Source organism: Xiphophorus couchianus, chromosome 13 (genome assembly GCF_001444195.1).
Source record: "Xiphophorus couchianus chromosome 13, X_couchianus-1.0, whole genome shotgun sequence".
NCBI lineage: Eukaryota > Metazoa > Chordata > Actinopteri > Cyprinodontiformes > Poeciliidae > Xiphophorus > Xiphophorus couchianus.
In genome coordinates this window covers 17401433-17424903 of record NC_040240.1, presented here as the reverse complement: position 1 = coordinate 17424903, position 23471 = coordinate 17401433, and the positions used below count along the sequence as shown (strand labels likewise).

At 38.8% G+C, this 23471-nt stretch overlaps 1 protein-coding gene across 1 annotated transcript in view; it reads right to left on the bottom strand.

Moving 5' to 3' along the window:
- The window catches only part of LOC114155443 (dolichyl-diphosphooligosaccharide--protein glycosyltransferase subunit STT3B), a 102114-nt gene that overhangs the window by 6268 nt on the left and 72375 nt on the right, over positions 1 to 23471 (bottom strand). The window contains exons 5-14 of the mRNA XM_028035313.1: positions 22810 to 22909; positions 20660 to 20758; positions 18095 to 18241; positions 14928 to 14976; positions 12687 to 12841; positions 9922 to 10133; positions 5580 to 5767; positions 3487 to 3658; positions 2836 to 3009; positions 1585 to 1698 (exon numbers count right to left, since the gene is read on the bottom strand). Coding sequence (XP_027891114.1) covers positions 1585 to 1698; positions 2836 to 3009; positions 3487 to 3658; positions 5580 to 5767; positions 9922 to 10133; positions 12687 to 12841; positions 14928 to 14976; positions 18095 to 18241; positions 20660 to 20758; positions 22810 to 22909 — 1410 coding nt within the window. The remainder of the gene's footprint in view (positions 1 to 1584; positions 1699 to 2835; positions 3010 to 3486; positions 3659 to 5579; positions 5768 to 9921; positions 10134 to 12686; positions 12842 to 14927; positions 14977 to 18094; positions 18242 to 20659; positions 20759 to 22809; positions 22910 to 23471) is intronic.

Sequence of the window (23471 nt, the reverse complement as noted above, 5' to 3'; positions counted from 1 at the left end):
TTTCCGAGCTACAGTTACATTCAACATTGTGTTTTTCCTCATGCTTCCTCTTTCTATCTGTGCCACAGTTGATTCATCTCATTTCTGTTCTCTCTCTGCTTCAGAGGGCAAATATTGTGAAATATTAGAAATGGAGGCTTTAGTGTTATCACGCCTGCCACAGATATTGAACATTTCACCATCAGTCAGCCTTGTTATAGCTGCCTATCTTTTATGGATTTACACTTTCTAAACATAAAAACAATTCAGGGCACTATTTTTACTGTCGCAATTATTTCTTTATGTTGCCGTTTTCAATCACACTGAAACAACTGAGGGTAAAGGTGCCACAGTTTGTTTTGTTTAGCAGTAACTCAATTTGTGGTCACATTGTATTGTGAAGTTTGTCATCAACCGTAATTTTTTTCGAACTGCAAATTCCCACAACTCCATAAGCTGTATAGCTGAGATTTTTTCATTTAATGTCTCAACTATTCTCTTGTTCTTTTATTGTTTGTTGCCATGAGAACCTCAATAAAACCTGTGCTTATCTTTCAAAATAGGATCGAATGCTGATTGTGTAAGTTAAGGAGCCATGATGTTTTAGCTGCTGCATTGAAGTAGCTCATTAAATAGAAGTTTGTTGTTGTTAGGCTCATGCAGTGAACAGTGACAGATTCATAGTCAAAAGGCTGAGGTAATTTCTACTTTTTAAATAATTTTTTAAATTTCCATATTCCTCATTCTTATCATCAATAAAGAAATGTTTCAATCTTTTTTATAAGGTATTATACAGTATTTGTTCACATCACAATAGTCTGTGGTATTAAAACAATACCACAAACTATTGTGATGAAACCTGAAGTCCACTTGAAGTGACTGGCTCAGTATTTTCCAAACAGAGCATCAGTAAAGTGTGTTTAGAATACACCATATTTCTCTTAGTTTTCTTTTTTCTCAGCGATGTGAAACTCTAATCTGCTTCCCAGACTCTCTCCCTTCATCTTGACCTCGGTGTTTTGTCTCTCCTGAGTTGCTCTGAGCTTCACCCGTCTGTCTCTCTCTCTCTGGTCTGCAGCTGCATTGATTCAGCCCAACTTGTAGGCTGAGCTGCATCTACAGCAAGGATGTAAGCACCTGGCAGGGCGGATATCCCATCTCTCCACCTGAAATCTGCCACGGGAAGCAGTGACAGATTTTTAAAAAGCTTCCTCCAATCCCTCATATTTTGTCTGACAGCCTCCAACACCACATGCCCCCTAAAGCAATTCCTCTAAAATCCCTTTCTGTCAGCCGGCTCTGCTTTGAAACTTCAGTGGCAGGAATCCTTCACCTTTAGTGCTGGCAGATGCCTGTTATTTCCTGCTGAAACTGTGTACTCTAAAATAGAGTGCGGCCTTTCCCTTTGATTGGTGACGGCAGCTGCTTGTTAGTTTTTGATTGCGCCACAGAACCGGAGCTCATTATTTGTAGCCGTGAAGTGGATCATAACACCAATAAAAATAAATCTCCTGGGAGAGGAATTGTTCCCGAGACTTAACCCGTCCCCCAGCAGGTGAAGAAACGATCTGCTGAAATGACTTTTTGTTGACGTCGGTCCCTTACCTGCATCTCACCAAATCGATAATACGACATCTTGTACATGAGGCAGTTGAGCAGAGTCGGTGAACCGGCCTTGTCCACTCTGAACTCTCCCTGCGGAGTGAAGTAGTCGCTCTCCTGAAAAACAAAAGGAAGCATTAATAATCAGAAAACAAACCCGTAACTGAGTACGTTATTCGCATATTTATTCGACCGTCTGGTTTCAACTTCCAGAGCTGAAAGGCATCCAAGAGCCAGAAATTAATTTAGTTTTATTTATAAAGAGAAAAACTAAAATGTTTATTTTTTGAATGTTTGTTGAATGATCAAAAGAAGGTGGAAATGTTTCACAGATCATGAAAAATATTTAGTAAATTATTTCTCCTTAATCTTCTCTAGTTGAAATAAAATCTAAGTGTGAATGTAAAAGATCAACACAAGGGAAATGCATCTGAAGAAAACTTAAATGTCTTTTCTACAGTGAATGCAAGGTATCCACGGAAGATAGAGAGCACAGCTGCTATAAATCCACAAATATTTAAAACGCCATTTAAAAACACTTACAACTGCCTATTGTAGTTCAGACACTAAGAATACCTTCATATGCATCAATACGTACACTGGAAACCATCTTGGCAAAAGCTAATGCCTGCAGTCTTGCTTATCTCTGCTCTTGGGGGTTACAGCCAATCACCACAGAAGAAAATAAATGTCACTCCTGGATTGGCTGCTTTGGAAACCCAGCCAGTATTGTGTCAGGTAGCATTATGTTGATGCATTTCAGCTTCCCAAGCTGCACTTTCCTATGATTATTTTAGATATTTTTTAAAAAGAAAAAAAAAGAAAATTAGCAAATCTGCCAATTTTCCACACATAATTAGGAGTCAAGTTGTTCAGAAAAATCCCTAAAATGGCAGGAACCCACTGTTTTAGTTGGAGCTTCTCTGCTAACAACCCCGATAGATTTGGGCAGCTTCAAACAAAACTGACGGCTATAATGTTCATGAAGGCAGAACTGATGAACTGAAAGATGTTCAGTTCACTGGTAAAGATGTTTACTCTTCTGTCAGCCATGCTGTTTGTTACTTTGAATCAAATCAGACAAAAAAAAAATAAAAAAATGAACCCAGCTTCCTTCCAATAATGCATCTTCATTCATCTCAGTCATCAGAGATGCATGTTTTCTTTTTCTTGTGGCCATTTCCAACATGAAACATCAATCTCTCACGCTGCTGCGTTTTCGTTCACAGACAGTTACCGCCATCCATCACTCACCCTGATGTCTTTGGGGTGCTCCCCTTCAGCGATCCTCACCATCCACAAGAACTTGTTTATATCGTCGCCGGAGTAGCCGATTACTCCTCCGAAGATGATCAGCACGTAATCCACATCCAGTGACCTCATAATCTCGTAGGCCGCGCTCTCATTGGACGACATGGCCTTCCCCACCTGAAAACATCAACAACTGGAGTTAGACTTTAATTGGCGTTTCCTGTTTTGAAAAGATGCCAGGCTTCAATACTGCAGGGGCAGAAAGGAGAATTATTGAACAGAAATACAATCACGTATTCTCTGTAATTACATTTCCTGTGGATAGACGCTGCAGAGACGAGAGGCAGCAGGTAGAAAACAAGACGGAGCGGAGCTGGAGGGCTTTAAGATTTAACTAAGAGATGAAAACATTTGTCTGCATTCTGCAGTTTAAAGAAAGAAAAATAAATCAAAGCTGAAAAAATCTGACAAGAATTGACTTTTATTTCCCTCAGTGAAAATTTGGCAGAACAAGTTTAAACAAGTGATGATGCATAATGTGGTAATTACATAAAAACTCGCTAAAGAGCTGCAAACAATTCAGTTGCAGGAAGAGGAATGCATTCGTGTCTCTGGATAAAAAAGCAACATCAGACGGAAACAGGGAGGTTTTACCAGAGCTATATGACTGTTGTTCCATGTGTTGTTATCAACCAGTGTGGTTCTGTTGGCCATGCCGGCTATCTGGTATCCGTAGTCCCACCACGACATCACGCGTGCGTGCTCGTCTGTGTTCTGTCTCAACCAATAATAAGCCTCTCGGAAGTCGTCAAGGATATTACGAGTCCTAATGGGAAGAAAGAAAACAAGTAATCACACCGACAGGGAGGAGGACTGTGCAGAAGAGTGTCGACGTCTCTTGAGGTTTTCAAATTTTCTCGTGTTACAATCAATGCAATTAGCTTACACAAAGTAGAACATAAATGAAGTAGGGCTTCAAAAAATATATTTTTTTCTTTTTAAATAATCGGCAGAATAACATGAACTGTAACATGATTTTTATTCAACTCTCTAACTTAGGAGTTTTCATAGTGTGAGAACATATCGACACCATCCAAACTACATTATTACTGTTATTTCTGTGAACGTTTTGCTGTTGCTACACTTGATTTTCCATTCATACATGTTTCACTGATGATGCAAGGTTCACTTGCTTTAACTATGTGTAGCGCCACTTGATATGATGCTCCAGCTGCCTTGTCACCAAAGTATGATAAAAGTATGAACTACCCTCTGCTGAAACTGTATTTCATTTAGCTTCCTGTTGAAAAATCTCCTGGAGATTTGTAAACAATGCTGTGGCAGTGGAGCTTCAGACACAGCCCATGTAAATCCCAACTTAAAAAAAAAATCAAATCATACTTCCTTCTTTATTACTTTGCTTGGCCCAGACACTGTCTTCTTACTCATCATAGCCTTAGGTACTAAAAATCTAGTCATTTTGAATGTTTGCAGTTACTTTTTCTGGTTTATTTTTGTCCTTGTGTCTCACCTCCCCTGAAAAGCTCTGCCTTGAGTCAATACAGTGTGGAAAACTGAAATTACAGCTGCAGCTCTTTTGGGGTGCATCTCTACCACCTGTGCACATCTGAATTTTATTTTGCCCATAATTTTGTAAAATAGATCAAGTACAGACAGATGTGATTGAAAGTATCTATGGATGTCAATTTTTAAGTCTTGCCCAAAATTTTCAACTGGATCTGGACTTTGACTAGGCCACCTGAACTTGAGTACACTTTTATTTAAACTATTCCATGACAGCTTAGGGTTGTTGTCCTGTTGGAAGGCAAACCTTTGCTTTGGTCTCAGCCTCTAATGGGAAAACACACGTTTCAAAAACGTTGTATCGTTTTAATTCCCCATAATGATGTTCCTCTTTGTGTTTGTAGATTAATATCCCAATATAGACATTAAAGTTTGTTTTGATAATGTGAAAAAGTTCAAGCAGCATGAATCCTGTAGCAAGGCCATTTATGCCTGCAGGAGATATTCATGTTTTAGAACCAGGTGCTTCTTCACAAAGAGTTTTCCATCTTAATGAGACACATTTGCATAAATAAGGGCTATATTAGGTTAAGGTGCCGAATCAGAATAGAAAGATCTTATAAAAATAACTCTTCATAATAAATTAATAAGCTGTTGGTTATTAAATTTACCTCACGAAGAAAAGTCAATTAACCACATGGTTTATTTATTCCATTAAATCTCTGCGTGTGTAGGGGTGTGAAGGGGTGTGTATGCATACATCCAAAACAAAGAAGCAAATCTGACAGGCATGTAGCCAAGAATAGCATGATTAAACAATTGTCTGTGCTCCTACAGTAACGTTATAAAATTATGCACGAGAACTTGCGGGTCCACCATTTAGCCTTCAATATGTCTCCCTAAGGGCTTTAAAAGAATAATTAGGCCTTTGAAGCATGGCAGAGAGAATAATATATGAGCTTTTTACAAATTCAGAGAAGGTCCACCGGTGTTTGCGTTAACCTACAGAAACCATGTTAAACAATATATCATATCTTCCAGGGACACATCAATATTTCCATACAGCTCATGAAATATACATGTGCATGAACCCAAAGCTCTGCAGTCCTGCATATGTGCTAATTTGCAAGCAAGACGTTCAAATCGGTCTTTGTGCATTATGAACCATCAGAGCTGCTGGCAGTTATGGGATCTCCAAAAACAGAGCGACGCGTGGCTCTCACCCGTCATGGTTGTATGACGCCAGCACCACGCTGGGACTGGAGTAGGCGTTGCTGGTCACCCAGGTGCAGTGGACGGCGAACATCATGAGTAGCATCAGCATGAGCATGGTGACGATGGACTTGATGTTGGGACCCAGACCCTCCTCTGCCTTCTCCTGCTCAGACACATGCTTGCGCACCTTGCCCGCCTGCAGGGGGAGACATGCGCTCTTATTACAGACGGAAAAATCCAAAAGCTTCCAGAGATATGAATTATTTAATGACATGCATTATTAATCCGTCTAAATGAGCAAAGTCTTTTGGAGTGTCCACAACTTTTTTGTGCTGTGTGAAGACGAGTCAGAGAACTGCTGCGTGAAACGCTGTGATGAGTTAATGTTATTTTACAGCTGAAAATCATGGCTCAACTGCAGAGGAAGACTGCAAACTGTTAATAAGCACAGCTCCGTCCTCTGAGATGAAAACGCAGAGTTTAAATCAGGGAAGAAAAATGTAAATGATGACACAAAATCAGATATTTCCAGGTGATGAGATGTTAAACTGAAACTAACACGTGTTCTGCTATTGCTGCTTTTCCTACAGGCATAAAACATAAAGCTAAGTGTAAAAAAAACTGACTGTGGTTTTTGTGAAACCAGCCCGCAGCATTTGTGAGGAAGAATATGCTTAAAACTAAGACATCTTGCACAATCTAAATAGTTATGCTGCTTAAGGCTTCAAGAGTAGGAGGACTTGAAAATTTCTTATCAATTTATTTTTTCTTGTTACTCTCCAACGATGCAATATTTGCCGTTTCTGCTGGAATTTACTCAGAGTTCTGTGTTCTTTCCTCCAAAGATAAAGATCCCTGGCTCAGTTCTTCTGTGTCTCTTATTTTACAGCCACTGATGGAGCTTCTGCTGTTTATCGCCTCCATTTTGTTTCTACAGAAACTACTCTAATCTCACTGCTTCCTTGTTTGGCTAGGTCTCTTTCTTGGATAGGATCTAAAAACTATTACTATAATTAACAGCTTCTTTTTCCACAATGGTACCCTCTATTATGATTTTATGTTAAGTTGTGTCTCTTCCTTGATGAAAGTAAAGACACTGCTGCTATTCACCAAATGCATTTTATTTCTCAGAGAGTACTCTTGACTCAAGTGTTCCTTTTGTTTTAGTTTCTCTTTTCTGTTGGCATCAACTATGTAAGTGTAGATTTTTCTCACTTATTGCAGATGTTTCAAAACTCATCAAAAAAGCTGCTTCAATTATGCCATCTGGTCCGTTAATAGCATCAATGAGGCCTTTAAGGTCACCCGAGTCACCGGCCCTACCATCCATTCAGTTCAAAATTTTAGTTGTTTTCACTTAACCCAAACATGGCGCCTTGAGAACTGTTTTGATCATGTCTCAGGTGTGAAAGGCTGTTAAACTGATTTAAGGCAGCAGTGTAGGTGTTAGAAAGATGAAACCTGAGGCCACTTCCTCTGCTTAGTCTTGCTTTTCACGGTTAACATAAAAAGCTTCTTTCCCTCCACTTTGTTACCACCTTCCCTATCAAAAATGTGCATGTTGTTGTCTTCTAAAGAGTGTCATTGTCCTGCAGAAGTAGATGAATTGCAAAGTCATGACCATATAAGCCAGATCTTCAGTGCTGGGTCAGCGTTTTGTGTAGCTGCTGCTTAGTTTCTCGGTGAACTGGACTTGATACTTATCACATCTGAGGTGGTTTGGTTGTTTCACCCTTGGCTTGAACCAGTACTGGACAGCGGGGTTCGCTTTAAAATTCCCCGGAATAGATACTCAAGCTTGGATACTTTCAAAACACATGAGAAGTAAAATAAGCAATCTACCTTAAACAAAGTCCAATACTAAGCACAGGATGTGGCTGTTTGTCATCTTTCTCACACCTGCTGTGCAGCCTGGAAAGGTTACAAGTCTGACACTTAGAAACCAAAGTCTAGACACGAAGGAGCGTTTTACATCAGAACTGAGATCTTGTCAAAGAGGTGTTGTCCAGTTTCTCTGTAATTAAGCACGTAGAATTGTCTTTCTTTTCCTTTCTGGCAGAAGGTGATCCTGTCCCAGAGCTTCTGTGTTCTGCTGGATGAATTCACTGAGGGTTATTGGTGTCATTAACTTTGTTTACTCTGTACTACTATCCTATGGGAAAGACCTCCTACTCAGTGCTTCTGTTCTTAGCCATGTCTCCTTGATGAAATAATACTTTGTTTTTCCATTTTCATAGAAAGTACTCTGTGCATCAGAGTTTTATATTTTTCTTTCCTACTGAAAGTCCTTTTGATTCACTGCTTCTGTGTTTAGCCATTCCTCCTGGAGTCCTTGGTAAAACTATTGCTACAATTTATTCATGCATCTCGTTTGTTTTTCATCCCAAACAAAGCTTTCCTGACCCGATCCTGATATGTTTTCTTTTTAGTGCACTACTTCTATAGATCACCACTCACTCTGAACATGGTAGTGAAGAAAGTTTCTTCTTGCCAAAAGGTGGATGTTCCTTTCCACTGTCACGCCCAGGATGAAAAAAAAATGGCTGAATGCAACAAGCTAGGCTTCCTCAAAAAGACAACTGGCATGAAACTAAATATGACTGGTTTTGTAATATTCTTTGAATCAGACTATGTAATTGGATACAGATTGACAATATCCATCCATCCATCCATTTTCTGTACACCCTTGTCTCTGATGGGGTTGGGAGGGGTGTTGGTGCCAATCTCCAGCAAACGTTTCGGGCGAGAGGGGGGGGGGGGTCACCCTGGACAGGTCGCCAGTCTGTCGCAGGGCAAGATTGACAATATGAATGTCATAATGGATTGATTTTAATTCAATCCTAAAAACTGGATCCATTTGTCTAGGAATGTGCTTGGATCTAATATTGTGATTAGCATTTAGCTAAGCTATATGCTCATTTGAAATGAACAGAATCTGAATTGTGGCAGTTTACTGGCATTTGTAATGAGATCTTGAGCTGCTGTGTGTGATAAATGTTTGGCATTCTGATTTGATGAGAAGAGCTTGTACTTTCTTCACAGGTTGCTCTTTTGGAACAGACCCATTACCTTGATTAAACTGCCTGAATAAATAAAACTTAATTATGGGCCTAACTAACCGAATGTAAACAGGACTACTTCAGAGGACAGAATGCTTTAACAAACAAGCTTTCTGCAGGACGACACGTTGGTGATGCTGAACGATTTGCTCATAAAAGTGTTTGCAATCTCTCTAAATTAAGCTGTCAGTATAAACAATGCTTACATTATAATGTTTCATTTCATTCAATGCATTTAATGCTTAATTAAATGCTCTCAATACCTGCGTGTGCATGCTGTATATCCAGAGTAATATGTATTTTTATAGGCATTTATTTGGTTTACAAGACTTGTTCCTTAAACATAAACACCTCCAGGAAAGCGCTACTGGTGTCGCAGGGTAGGAAGAACTTTTCCATTTCTTATTTTTTTAATTACTGTTGTGAAATGATTCCAGAACGCGCTTCTAAATTCAACGTGAGCCGGCTAAGAGGATGGCACCAGCATGAAACTGTAGCAGCTGAGTCACTTCTGAATCATAATTTACTCAAACAGTTGGGGAGCGAGGAGGGAAGCAGAGAGATGTGTCAATGCATTCAAACTGCAAAGGTTGTGGTGAAACCTCAGCAGTAAATTAACACCTAAACATACAGGTGCATCCAAGTCAGTTTCTTTCTGCTTAAAACTCAACACATTTAGGTTTAATATAGATCTACTACACAAAAACTGGTATATTTGAAGTGTTTATGTTTTTAATTATCTTTTTTTAATTAGTCCTGTAAAGACCAACACAGAAATGTTTACCTACAGAAATGTATGTCCACGGACAGCTATTCGGAGTACAGTATACGTAAACAAAATTAGTTGTTTGTTATGCTCTATACAGTTATTGAGAATACTGTTGACATGACAATCCAGCAGAATGTCATGTCAATGACAATTGATATTTGTCATTGACATGTTAGCCTCTGTGTAATTGTTAGCCTCTGTGTGTCTGTATTGACACACACAGGCTAACAAGCTTTAAGGAGAAGCCGATTTCTTGGTCCAGCTGGACTTGACACCTACCCACACTGCCAAGAGCACCAACACTGGCCTTAATGATGATGAACCTGTCTGGTCAGTAAGCTGGCTTCACCATTTATGTCATTCTCAGATTCAAGTATTGACTTTCTCTTAGACATAACCATCAAAGATAACACAAACACTGATAATATTTCACTTTGTGTGCAATTAGTCTGTATGAAACAAGTTTCCCTTTACTTTTGAGTTACTACAAAAATAAAGCTCTGGGTTTTTCCAGAGACTCGCCTTGTCGTAAAGATTCCCTGAGTTCCTCTTGTCGTCCTCGTCGCTGCTATCTTCAGCAGGCGGCTTCTCCCTCTTGGTGTCGTCTCCCATGTAATGCTCAAAAACACTGGAGAACGCCACAGCAGACAGCATGCACACCACCGGAGTCAACGTCAGCATGAGCCTCACCATTACTCCGGCAAAGTACACGGCACTGATGGCGTACAGGGCCACTGAGCAGGCAGAGAGAAGAGAAAGGAGGATAAGAAATCATTTGAAGCAAAACAAAAAGGTCAGATGAGGATAAACAAAGTATGAATGTAGCTGAACGGAGATAAACCTGCAAAATAAAGAGACTGGACAGCAAATTCAGGCAGCATAATCAATCTTTGCAGAACCCTGAACAGAGAGAACAATGGCTGAACATTATCCTCGCTCAACCTGCTCTACAGGTGCACGGCTAATCAATAACTGTTATTGATTAATTAACTGCAGAACAGAGGCAGACTGCAATGATCCTTTTCTTAAGAGCTAAAAATCTGCCTTCCTTTGGTGCCCCAAGTGTCTTTTACTGCAAACATAAAATGTTTTGTGAAGATGCAGTCAGTCGGTCTGCTTAAAAGCTGAAAGAACTTAACACTTAACAAGCAGCTGAGTCACAAAACAGGAGGCTGATTTATAACCCCAAGCAAATCAAAAATATTCTACCAAGGCATGTAAGGACAACAGATAACCACTGTAGAATGAGGCCTTTCAGCTCCATCCTGACATAAATGAAGACCCTGTGGTGGAGAAACATTTATTTCATCAAGAACAATGAAGCACCTGTCAGCCTAAAGTTCACAAAAACTCCTCAAGCTAAAATATCCCTTCCAAACTGCCAAGACGCGAGTAATGTGACACTGGCTGCTGGAAGGAATAAAACATTTAGCGTAACCTCTATGGTGAAACTGTTATATTACATGCATCTACATGACAATTTTTCATATTTCACATATGCATCAATTGCCAGATTTTGTTCCAAGAATCATTTGAAATTCGAACAGTAAAGGGAAAGATTAATATGCAGCAGGATTTGCGGTAGTCTGTTATTAATGTCAGTCTCAAAGTATATTAGAAAAGAGAGTTTGTTGTTAAGCTCCTCTCGGTTTCTTCTGCAGCAGGTTTTGTCAAGTTTATTTGTGTGAAACTGTAAATGTCACTTTGGTTTCACACTATTCAAAAATAGTTACCCCAACTAGATATAATCAATGATGTTGACAGTATTAATGAGTCAACATTAATATTTTTAGTTAAGAAGTAATTATGAATGTTTCTTCCTCCCCTGCTGTGTGAGCATAAAGTGTAATTGACTGACTATCTGAGCTGCAGCTTCATAACAAAGGCAGTGGATAAAGCTTCTGATTAACTATTAAATAAGCCTGATTATGAATGTTTTTCAAAGCTAGCACAGTTTGAAGTGGTCTTAAGAATAGGAATACTTCAAATATTCGAAGACAAACTAGAGGTTGGGACGGTCCGAAATGTTTCATCACAAAAAGCAGAACAAGAGCAAAACACAGAGAGCTGCTGATGAGCCGGCAGAAAAACAAAACTATCTTAAGTTTTGTTTTTTTTTAAGCTGGTAACTGATATCTAGAAAAGTTTGATATGTTTACCCTTACACATTTTCTCCTAAATAAGTGTTTCTAGAAACATCTGATTCTCAACTTGCTTTCCCCTGTTCTAAATTAATTTAAGATGCCAATTCCAAAATGACAAATCTACGCCAGACAAACACATAAAGACTACATGCAGCCAGTTAATAAAAGTCATTCAAAAGCTGCATTAGGGAGGCATAGTCTGAATGTTACATTTTGAATAAAGGGTGTGGACAGGAGGTTAGCCTTTTGGCTAAATTAGTTGAGACATTTTTCTTTGTTTGGAACAATTTTACTGAATTTTAATGCTGTAGTTAATTGCCGTTCATTGTAACATGTTTATTTAATTTGCATACAATCAACTAGCACAAAAATAAGTGAATAGAGATCTCTGAATAACTTCCTATACAATCTAAAACAACAAACACAGGAACACTGAATAATATCAGCAATTAAACTGTGTGTTTGGTCCCTAACTCAACAGGAGAGGTTTATCCAGAGCTGAAGAAATGGCTGCATGCAAGACAACCAGCTCCATCTCTTAATTATCTACACCACAGAGCAATACGTTGGTTTGTGTTCTGCTTGTAGCTGGTTTGAAAGCAAACTGAGCAGCTGTATTGAGCTCTACTATTATTAACTTATGAGCAAACATTCTGTATTCTATCTGCCTTTGTCTCTGACTGTGGTTTTGAAGGTTTCTCACTAGCTGACAAAACAAACATACGTTCTCACTATGTGCAATAACAGACAATACTAGAAGCCTATATTATGTTAAGGGCTGACCAATTTTTATAACTTCATCCAAAATGTGAGAAAATCAAATGTTTGAAAATAAATCTCTGAAGATAAAGCTTCTAAAGCATTGAAGTCATCAGGCTTCATTGTTTGTCCCTCATAAACATCAAAACCTGTTTGATTTATTTAAAATCTATGCAGATCTCAGCGCGACTCAAAATAATGGATTCAGCATCGCAGTTTTTAGCAAAATAAAAACTATTTGTAGAAAGCAAAGCAGGAGTAAATAAATTGAAGGCAACAGAAGCAAAAAAACACAGACAGCTCACGTTGCAGCTCAACGCCACAGGTCAAATTAAGGTTTTATGATGTAAATATTAAAATAAATAAATAAATAAATCTTCGCACCAAACACGCGTTCATCATTGATGTTCTTGATGCAAAACCAAAGGCCTGCTGGGAAGGTGCAGACCAGGATGTGGAGATCAAAGAAGAAGGACACCCACGTGGTGGGCTGGTGCTCTGACACCGATGCAATGATGGGGATGTGGATCTTGGCGTAACTATGGAGACATGAGGAGGAAAAAACAGACAGGTTATAATTATAATTTATGTACTCTCCCTGAAAACAGAACAATTACACAACAGATCTTCTGATCAAGGATAAAACATGAAGAATCATTTCTACTCTGTACACTAATCAGATTTAAAATGATTAAGGTAAATCTGATTTAATTAACTGTAATTTCAGATTTCATTTAGTCAAAAATTAACATTGTCAGTAGCCTTTGTGTACACAGTGAAAAGAAAATGTATTTACCCCTTAGATATTATTTGTGCTTTTGCCATTTTGATCACATTTTATGTTTAAAAATCAAAGAAATTCTATAATATCAAATAAAGAAAACTTGAATAAATACAAAATGCAGTTTACATTTAGAAAGTAAATGGCTCTATGTAAGAAAGTAACTTTTTAAATTATAAAACATTTGATTAACCACATTTTTAAATCACTTTCAAAGCCACGTTGAGGCCTGATTATCTTCTTATGAATGTTTTGTATGTGAATTGAATATTCACTTAAATAATCTCTTAAATGAAAGAGGATGAAAATATCTAAAAAAGCAATACATCATGTCTTAATCTTTAAGAGAAGATGAGAAACAGCCTCGAAAGGGTTACAGAGCCATTTCTGTAGCTTTGGGACTGCAGTGAACCCGTGACTCATTATCCACAAATGGAGAAAACATGAAATGCTGAATTGTGAACATTCCCAGGAGTTCCAGGCTGCAAATTTTACACACAGAGCGCATCGAGTACTCATCCTGGAGGTCACAAAATAATACAGAGCATCTGAAGCATTGCAGGCCTCGCCTCACTCGGTTAAGTTCAGCCAACACGATTCAATGACAGGAAAGAGACTTGGCAAAACTCGTCCATGGGACAGAACCACAGCGAAAACCACTGCTGGCTAAAATGAACACAATGGTCTGCCTCACATTGGTCAAAAAGATGTTTATGATTCCCAAGACATTTGGAGAAATATTCTGAGAGATGATGAAGTCCGAGTGAGTCTTTCTGGTGGATGTGCATCATATATCACATCTAACATCAACATTAGAAAAAGGACATCATCCTACAGTCAAACATGGTGGTAGTGCTATGATGCTCTGGTGCTATTTTGCTGCATAATTAACATGTAATTAATAAAACTGCTTTCTGTGAGAAAAGCCTAAAGGAGAATCTCCAGCCATCAGTTTGTGAGGTTAAACTGAAGCTCACCTGGTTTAGAGAGCTGGATAATGATCCAGAATCACACCAGAGAATCCCCTCCCCACCAGATAATTCAGGGGTTTTAATCCCCTATAAAACTCCTGAATGGTTTTATAAACAAAGTGACAATTTTTAATAGGCCTAGTCAAAGCCGAAACTTAAATCTGATTGAGATGATGTTGCGTGACCTTAAACAGGCCTGAAACGAGGCTTTATAAAAGTGAATTAAAATTCCTCTACTCTGAGGTAAAACACTAATTGGAGAAATTATATATATATATGCAGAAAGTGAGAAGTGGTCAAAATAATGAAAAAGATGCAGTGCTTTCAGACCTGAAATAATGCAAAGAAAACAAGTTCATATTCATTTAGAAACAACAATACTAATGTTTTAACTCAGAGAGAGTTCAGAAATCAATATTTGATGGAATAACCAGGAGGATTTAATGGGGTTCAGTGCAGTGGTCTCTGTGAGATGCATCTAAAAATATTATTTTAAATATTCAAGCGGTTTGATGTTGCAGCTTGAAAAGCCTGAGAAACTAGGATAGCAGATTTTCTTTCTGGAAGGACAAAGCTAAAAAAACAAAAAACAAAAAAACCATCCCAAACAAAATATCCCCATTCTGCTTATTTCAGCAAGTTAGAGTTTAAGGGATTGATCGCTTGTGCTGGAAAAATCCCACACTTTGCAGAGCATCTGGAGAACAGGAAGTGCCCCGTGCGTTGTTCAACACAGTCTGTATCAGCAGCGTTTTTCCTCCAGGGACGATGCAGGACAGCTTTATTGCCGTCTCAGAAAACAAATGCACACACGCGGTCGACTGGACAAGTGTTCCATTGACAGTTGGGAGTGTGAAGGTCAGCAGAGCTTACCCGGTGTCCCAGAGCGAGTAGAAGCGACCGCTCCATGGAGCGATGTATCCTGCAGACAGGAGAGACGATCAATAAGGTAATGCTTTTGTGTTAATGCTTTTTATTACACACTTGACATGCAAGGACTGTTTGTAGGTGTGTGGAAGGCGTGCTGAACTATATTAATCTGAAGTGGAACAATAAAAAGTTCTTAAAACTATGAAAACATTTGGTTGCTCTTCAAGCAAAAATAATAAATGAAAGAAAAACTAACAGGACAGTTTGGGTCTATTGTTATTTCAGCAACACTGACAGCAAAGAATACATATATAGTCTGAAATAAATAACTTCTAAATGGCTTCTTTTCACACCATTTGTCATTAAGACATTCCTCCCATTTATTTAGCTCTGCCCTACAGATAAACGACCGGAGGCAGAGATTTGATATGCGGTTCAGCATCAAGGACTCTGCTGTCTCTGCTTTCTAATTAACAATAATACCAACATGACCTGGGACTCAACAAAATCATTAATAACTTAGTGACTTAAAAGGTCCAGTTTCTCCTAAGCAAACAATCATGGAGTTTGATAGTATTTAAAAAAAATATCTGTGCTCGAGGATGGGATTAAATCTGGAAATAAAACTGGGAAGGAATTTAAAATTTGTACCAACCAGTAAAGCTAAACTACAAATTGTTTCAAAGTAATCTGTGTCAAAAACAACATACAATTAAGCAATTTTTCAATTGAAAAATTCAAGTATTTTTAGTTATGTAAAAAGAATTGCACTGTAAAATTACAAGATTAAATTGAATTTAGAGCTCTTGTATGCAAAATGTTTTTAAACAGAAAGTCATCTCTTCCAGTTGAGGTTTTTCTCTGGCACTAAACGAGCTAACTTGGTATTTGCTGAAATTATTAGAATTCAGCTTTCTCAAAGTATCTTTTTTGTTAAAAAATAAAATAAAATAAAACTCAAATTTCGACTAAAATAAAACATGAATAGCAAGTCCAGTAGTGGCGAAATGCACAAAGCAATTGGAGTCTAAAGACAAGAAATCCTTCAGCAGAGAACAAGTCTATGCTCAAAATATATTTTATTGATGCTGTTTAATTAGTGGAATTGACTTGTTTTCAAATGTAAGTGAAACCATTTAAGTTGCAAATTAGACCTCACAGGGCATTTACAAATGTCTCTTAGTTAGGCTTTGATCTAGAATATATTCCAGCTCAGTTTCCTGAGGGCTTTTGGAGTCCAAACAAATTAAAAACGGTCCACACACACACACACTCTAAGGTTCTTGAAATCTTTACACCAACATTTAGTCGTGCTCTGTCCTGTAGCCATTCTATCACTCAGGTGGTTAAAACAAGATGGAGAGATCTCTAAATGAGACGTTACAGAGCTGTAAACCAAACCAGGCAAGAAAAGAGATGAAGAAAAGCAGCAGGAATATAAATGGAGACACACTACGAGGTGATTCATAGGATAGTACTGATTTAACCAATCAATACTTGGCTCAGTGGTAAAGACACTGAGGGGGGGGAAAATACTGTTTTTGTCTTCTGACTCTGAAATGAAAGTTTGATAGACAGGACTGAGTAGGTAGTGTGTTGGTGAAGAACTGACACCCTGCACCCAACAATCAGAGTTCTACTGCTAAATTCTGATGGCAGACAGACGGCAAAGTTTTACCAGACGAAGCCAGTGTCCAAGTGACAGAACGTCTGCATGAATGCGAGTCAGCAGTCCGTATGCAAGGCTCTACCATCTGTCTGCACTTAAGAGAAGTCCTGGACAAGCTGTATATATTATCCTGAGCAGCAGAACGTTGAATTTTAAATGTCGCAGGCAAAACTTTGCAAACAAAGTTTACAGATATCTAAAGGAATTAACTTTTTCACTTTCACTTTAGGATGTGCTGCGGGGCGAAGCACCGCTGGGTGAGGAAAGACGAGGGGACGATTTAGAGATCTAGGTCAGGCAAATTTGAACTTTAAAGTATGAAAGCTACAAATAAATAAGCTGAGAAGAGGAATATTAAAGTTCAGAATAATGGCCGCAGCGGGATGAAATGTCTAGGGAAAAACATCAACATGCCAAAAGTTCACCCAGCTGGCTGTAGATGCAAAAAAAAAAAAAAACAAGAACAGCACAGGCACAAAATCATTCACACACACCCCCCAAAAAAATTGATTCAAAGCTTCAACATTCATATCTGTTTATGCTTGTTTACTATTTTGCCTTCCAAGTGTAATTTTCAGACACAGAATGCTGATTAGCAGCCCACTGGGAAAGCCTGCAGGTCACACCATGGATGAGCGCATGGCAGCTGAATAAAGCTCTGAAATGGCTTAAATTCCAGGTCTGGATCGCCATCAAGAAAATTTTAAATCAATCTGCCCAGAAAAACGGTCTTCCAACCGCAATACAATTTCCTAGCCACAGTTGTTAAAATTATGGGAAAAAGATTCATTGATAGTATTTTGTTTATTCTACCCATCTATATTTTTTAACTGAATGTTTAGCAATAAAATCCTCTTTAGCTTCACCTTACTGTAATGCATCAGGTCTGCTGTTTTATAAAAAAAAAATAGCCACAGTAAGTTATATTGCAAAAACATTTTTTTTTTTTTACATTGTGTCATCTAAAAATGCTGAGCGGTATGGCAGAGTAAATGCCAAGGTTCATCTCAGCTCAACATTTAATAAACTTCCAGAATGTCAGTTTTGGATGTATGAAAACAAGAGTGTTGTGGTCCAAAGTTATACTTATAATAACCAGAGGCTGTAGGATAAAAAGATGGATGGGAATGCAATCCATCTTAGATGAATGGATAATTATATGACAGAATATGAAACCATGTTGGTTTGAGTGCAAAATGAAATGAAGTAAAACTAATTGTTTCTGGCACAAAAATGTTCAATAAAGCTAACTGCTAACTGAGGTTTCTTTTAATCATTAAATTATGCAAAAAATTGTATTATCCAGTGAATCAGATTTAAACCAAACATCAAGTAGTACAACTAATTAATACAAATCGCCTTAAAGCTACAGCTTCCTTAATTTCTTTTTGAAATAAATAAATAATAAAATATTTTAATGCTGTCACAAAAGGTGAAAGTCCATATTTAGGAGACATATGTTGTCTATGACTTGATAAAAGAAATTAGTTTAAATACAAACCTGTGTAGGTGAGATAGATGACTGTGAGGAAGACAATGCAGGCGGCGAGAGAGATCCCGAGGAAGAAAAGCGTCTGAAACTCCTGCCGGGTGAGTCTGTCCTTCAGGTACTGCAGGAAGGCGTAGGCTTGCAGAAGAGCAAACACACCTGAGAAAAAGGCACAGGCAGACATAAAAGATTGAGCAAACATCCAAAGAAAACTCCAGCTGAATGTTTGAGGAGGCTCTGATTGATGCCGCCTCCTGCTGGGTACAAAGTGGGTTTGTCATTTCTGCAGAGTTCCCACAAAGACGTCCATGAGATCCCCCTTGGCTAGCCAGGCAGATGTTGAAGACTAATACCTCAGGACAACATATTTGAAATTCATGAGACATATCTGTGTAAATATGCCTGTCTCTTTGCTTGCCTTATCTTCATTTGCAGCCCCCGTCAGTCACACTTCGCATTCAGACTTTCTTTGGGTGGTTCTCTCCATCACCTCTTTGCTTGTCTGGACTGTTCCATGTATAAAACGGAAACGAAAGAGCGACCTGGTTTCTCCAGTTTGCATCACCTTCCATCCATTCGGAAACCTTGCATGAAATCCCCCCCGTTCCTCCCTCACTCCTCCGTTACGCATCCACCGGCAGAAGAAATGCTCTCCAATTTCCACGGTTACGTTCCTGCCCGTCTCCTGGAGGGCTGCCGTGCTGCTAACGTGCTTGTCAGTCTATGCCGCGCTGCTTTCCCCGCCTAAGTGGGGCAACGTCCCACCGGCCCTGGTGGGTCCGTCGCTCCACTCAGGTCCCACTGAGCTCCATGAATGCTGCCACCAGATGTTCTAAGCAGCTGCTACCTTGATGATACTGAAACACATTTTGCTCACTAAGAGAGACAGGAGCCAAAACCAGGGGATACATTTTTTAGATGTTTTTTTTCTTAACCGCCTCTCGTACGGCTGCCAGTGATAAAACGGGGACACTTCAATGTGCACCTGCTGCACCGTTAAGAAAATTCTCTCAAAAAAAGAAAAAAAAGGGCTTTGCTCCATTTTCAAAAGGTGCCAAAAAGCAAACATGAACGGATGAATGGAGCACTTGCCAATGTATTCATCGCTGTTTCCTAGGCAGCAGATGGGCCCACTTGAGAGTTGAAACTCGGCAGGCTTTAATAAAGTTCCCAAAAGCAAAACTGGAGAGCACCTCACATGAGTGGCAGGGAAGGGTGCTTTGTTGTTTCTTCTTTGGAAATGTACCTTAGATCGCTTTTCTTCCACAGAGAGTGATTAACGCTGAGGAGGAATTTACACCCGATACATCCTGAAGAAAGTCAACTGGTGGGTTAAAAATAATACAAGAATGTATTTACATTCCTGGGAGGAACAAAAGTTAAAATGAGAAAATCCAAAATGTGTGCTGTGCATTCGTCGTGTATATTTAATCATTAGTTTGTCTAATAAAAACACAGAGGAAAACAAATCTATATCTACAATACTTAATTTACAGAACAGCAATTACGACCTTTTCCAAAAATGTGTCCATCATCATATGATGTGACATTATTTCCCAACCAGAAAGCTGTTCTGCTATCCTTGATAAAGATTAATAAAAATCTTTAGATATACATTTATCTTTTATGACACCAGAATAATGTCACATTGAAATCCAGTGGACCCTCGTCGATTCATGGTTCGGTTTCCACAGACTCAACAATTCAGATTGTTCTGTGGAAGGTAACTTTAAATTATTAAAGTAGATCTTTTATCATATTGAAATGTAAAATAACTGGAAGAAAATGCAGCTCAGGTAAGATTCATAGTCGCAGTGCCATGTGAAATGCTATTGGCTAGCATTTGCAAAGCAACCAATCCAGAAGCACCATCTGTTTTGCTCTGCACTGATTGGCTGTACACGCAAGAGCTGAAATAAAGAAGAGCGTAAATGTTAGCTACTGCGGGAGTGCTAAGACGGTTTCCATTGTGCGTATTACTTAATATTAAGGTGTATTTAGTGTTTGAACTGCTAAACTATGACAAGGCAGTCTCAGGTAGTCATGGATTTGAGCTATTCTGTGTTTGTTGACCCACACATACCAGGGGTCAACTGTATTCAGAAAAAAATCTTTAAGTTTATTTACTCCGTGTAAAAAAAATGCACAGATATCATATTGGTAACCGTGCTTTCAACACCTTTGACCAGTAAGACGGCACTTTATGTAGAGATTTATCGACGCTGGGAGATTCAGAGAGTGATCTTTGAACTTTGCACTCTCTGGAGAGTCTTCTGCTCTCTTCAGCCAACTCCACAGGTTTTGTAAAGGATTTAGCTCTAGGGTCTGATATCTCCATGGAGGAAGGATGAGTAAACATCTCCTTCATGGAGGAGGTTTTTGCAGGATCTCTACACACTCCCCATTATAGAACTCCATCCTTTCTGTTGGCATCAGCAATCATGTTAAAAACAATTATTTCTTTAATTTGCCATGTGTTTCCTCCCTCTATAAATGAACTCAAAGAAATTTCTAAGAAAATTAATTAAAAACAAAAGGCTACACAACATCCCTGCTTCTAAAGAGGGAGGATCTTACCTGCAGCAGCCATGTGTTCGCTGGTCCTGATTGGCTGGAAACCGACAAAAGGGACCTGCATTGACAGTATGAGCCCCACGATGTAAAACGTGCTGTAGGCTGAGAAAAGACAAAATAAAGCAGAAGGAGAAACAGAGGGGACACCAGATAAGACATCCAACAATGAAAATAAATTACAGCATGAAAAAAGCCATTACTGCACTCCAGTTCTGCTCCCACTAAGGGGGAAAATCAACCTCAATAGAGGTGTTTAAAGTCTATTGATTTTCACTCCCGTACCTCATAGGGAGTAAATACAAAATAGCTAATCTAATGTCATTTGCTGAGAAAATGGGAGTTGGCTCGCCACAGTGTAGTGGGGGGGCCCGGCGTGGGCCCAAGGAGCCGAGAACGATGTGACTCCCAGCTTTTTGTGGCTTTGAGGGGGGAACCGATTCCCAGACACACCAGCTTAATTAAGATTTCATACTCTTCCTGAAGAGTGATGCTCGTTTTTGAAGTAGATGTACCTGCCCTCCCGCAACCCCTTTTTCACACATATGCTATTGATTCAAGTCAGAAAAAAAAGAGAACTTGCCAGGGAACATAACCTACAAGCTGTTTAATTAAAGCAGGAGATTCTTTTGTGTGGGATCCTTATTTGAGACGGAGAGAGACACCTGCTTCTGAAAACGGAGCTGTGATACGAAGCAAAAGTAGGAAAAAGAAGGTAAAGATCTGAAACCTAATATCGTTTCCATCTTAAAAATATGCCTTTAAATTCATCTCTGTTGCTCATTTGCTATCAAATGGGGTACAAGGTTTCTGAATTATGCTCAAGCTGCAAATATCCGAGAGAAAAAGTCAGAAATAGGAAATTTTCCACCTCATCAAACATCATTTCACTTTTGAAGAGCTGTTTGAAGATAGAGTAAAGGTACGCCAAATCCTCTCACTGCAAATGGACCATAATGTACTTCAAATCTCTCAAACACTACGCTTTGTGAGTACAACTAATAGTCCATGCATGGATGATGCTTGACATCGTCTCATTTATCTTGACCATGAAAGGGGCCTGCTGTGAACTCATGCCTACTGCGAGCCGACAGCTTCGATGTGGAGAGACTGGAGGAGGGAGTTGGAGATCTCTGAGCTCAGAGCTGGTGGGAGATGCAGCGCCTTGCAGAACTATTCACACCTTATGAGTTTTTTTGTTTGTTTTACAATTCTGTCACATAAGAATTGCAAAGTTTAATGTCTTTTGGGGGGGGACTTTATGTGATAGAGCAACAAAGAAGGACATCACAATGTATTTTATCCGTGGTTTTGGTTGCAAATAGTTTTTATTGACGTTTTATTTATCGTTTTGGGTATTTAAAATATCTTCCAGTTCAAGTGGTAAATGTTTACAGAATGAAAGTTTATTGGTCTTTGAGAAGGTGAACTTGTGCCATTATTAATCAACAGAAAATGATAAAAACAATAATATTATCGTTTATAGCCATGATTACTGGGGCAATTTGTTGTCCCACTAATTTTATTATCAAGAAATGTCCAACTTGTCAGTTCAGCAGGGGCCCATGTCTTAGCCGGTTATCACTGCCTCTGTTTTCTCGTTTCCAGATGCTGGACTGAACTGGGATCTTTGAGACATTGATTCACAACCCAAACCTGCTTGTTTTAGATTTTTATTTGTTAAAATGGTAAAACTATTTAACATTTTCCTTCATGTTAACAGTTTTATCTGTGACTATCTTCAAGTGAGCGAATGTGGAAAAGTTGAGGTGGTTTGAATGCTGTGAGTGGAACTGGGATGCGAGGAGCTGATTTGCGCAAAAAAAGTGAAGAGGGTCAGGTAGCAGGTGGCTGATTTTACTGTGAAGAGGCGTGTGGGTGTGTGGATGTCTGCTATGTTGATGATGAAACGCCTGGGGTTATCAGTAATGACTACAGACGTGACCGGGCCCTGAAGCCTGTTGTGGGGGTCAAATGCTGAGGGGCAACAGTGTTTGGAAACGCCTGTGGATCTCTGAAAACAATGTCTCTGAATGGAAAGGTTCTGAAAACAATGTCTCCATCTCACACACCATTTGTGAGGGTGTTTTACATACGAGGTCAGACAGAAAAATATATATTTTAATTTAATTGCTTGTGCTTTGTGTGAACCTTACCGATGTAGACTCTTCTGCTGTAGCGTTGCATCAGCAGCAGTGCAAACACATGCAGAGGAATCAAGTTGATAATAAACACGTAACCTCCCCATGCTGACACCTACAAGAAACAGAAAAACATTTAAATGTCAGTAAGCAAACACTAAGATAATTAGTGTCTCTTGTTTTCTTCTCACATTTAATCAGAGACAAAGTTCTAGAAGCAGGTTTACATATATAAGTAACTCTAACAAGACGTCAGCAAGAAGTTTGATTATACAGCCAGCTGAGACATTATCGTACAGCAAGGAAACTCTTGGTTTAAAAAAAATATGTAGTTTGCAATCATCCACAAATTAATAGGTTGTCACTAAAAAAAAAACCCAAACAGTTGATTTTTAAATTAAAAATTCTACAAATTTATTTCTCCTCAGAAAGAAATTGACAAACCAGTGATGCACACAGATATCAGCATATTTCCAGCTAAAATTATGACTGGAAAGATGAACGGTAAAAAATATATCTTTTTTTTGATTAGTGAATGCCCTGTGATGTGGATGCTGTTACTGAGTGAGGAAGACTCTGAAATTTACAGAATATTTAATAGATTTAAAATAAAAGAAAGAAGAAGAAACGGGGATGAAAAGCAGGAAATCAAGTTCTATGAAACGATAGGGTGTGAG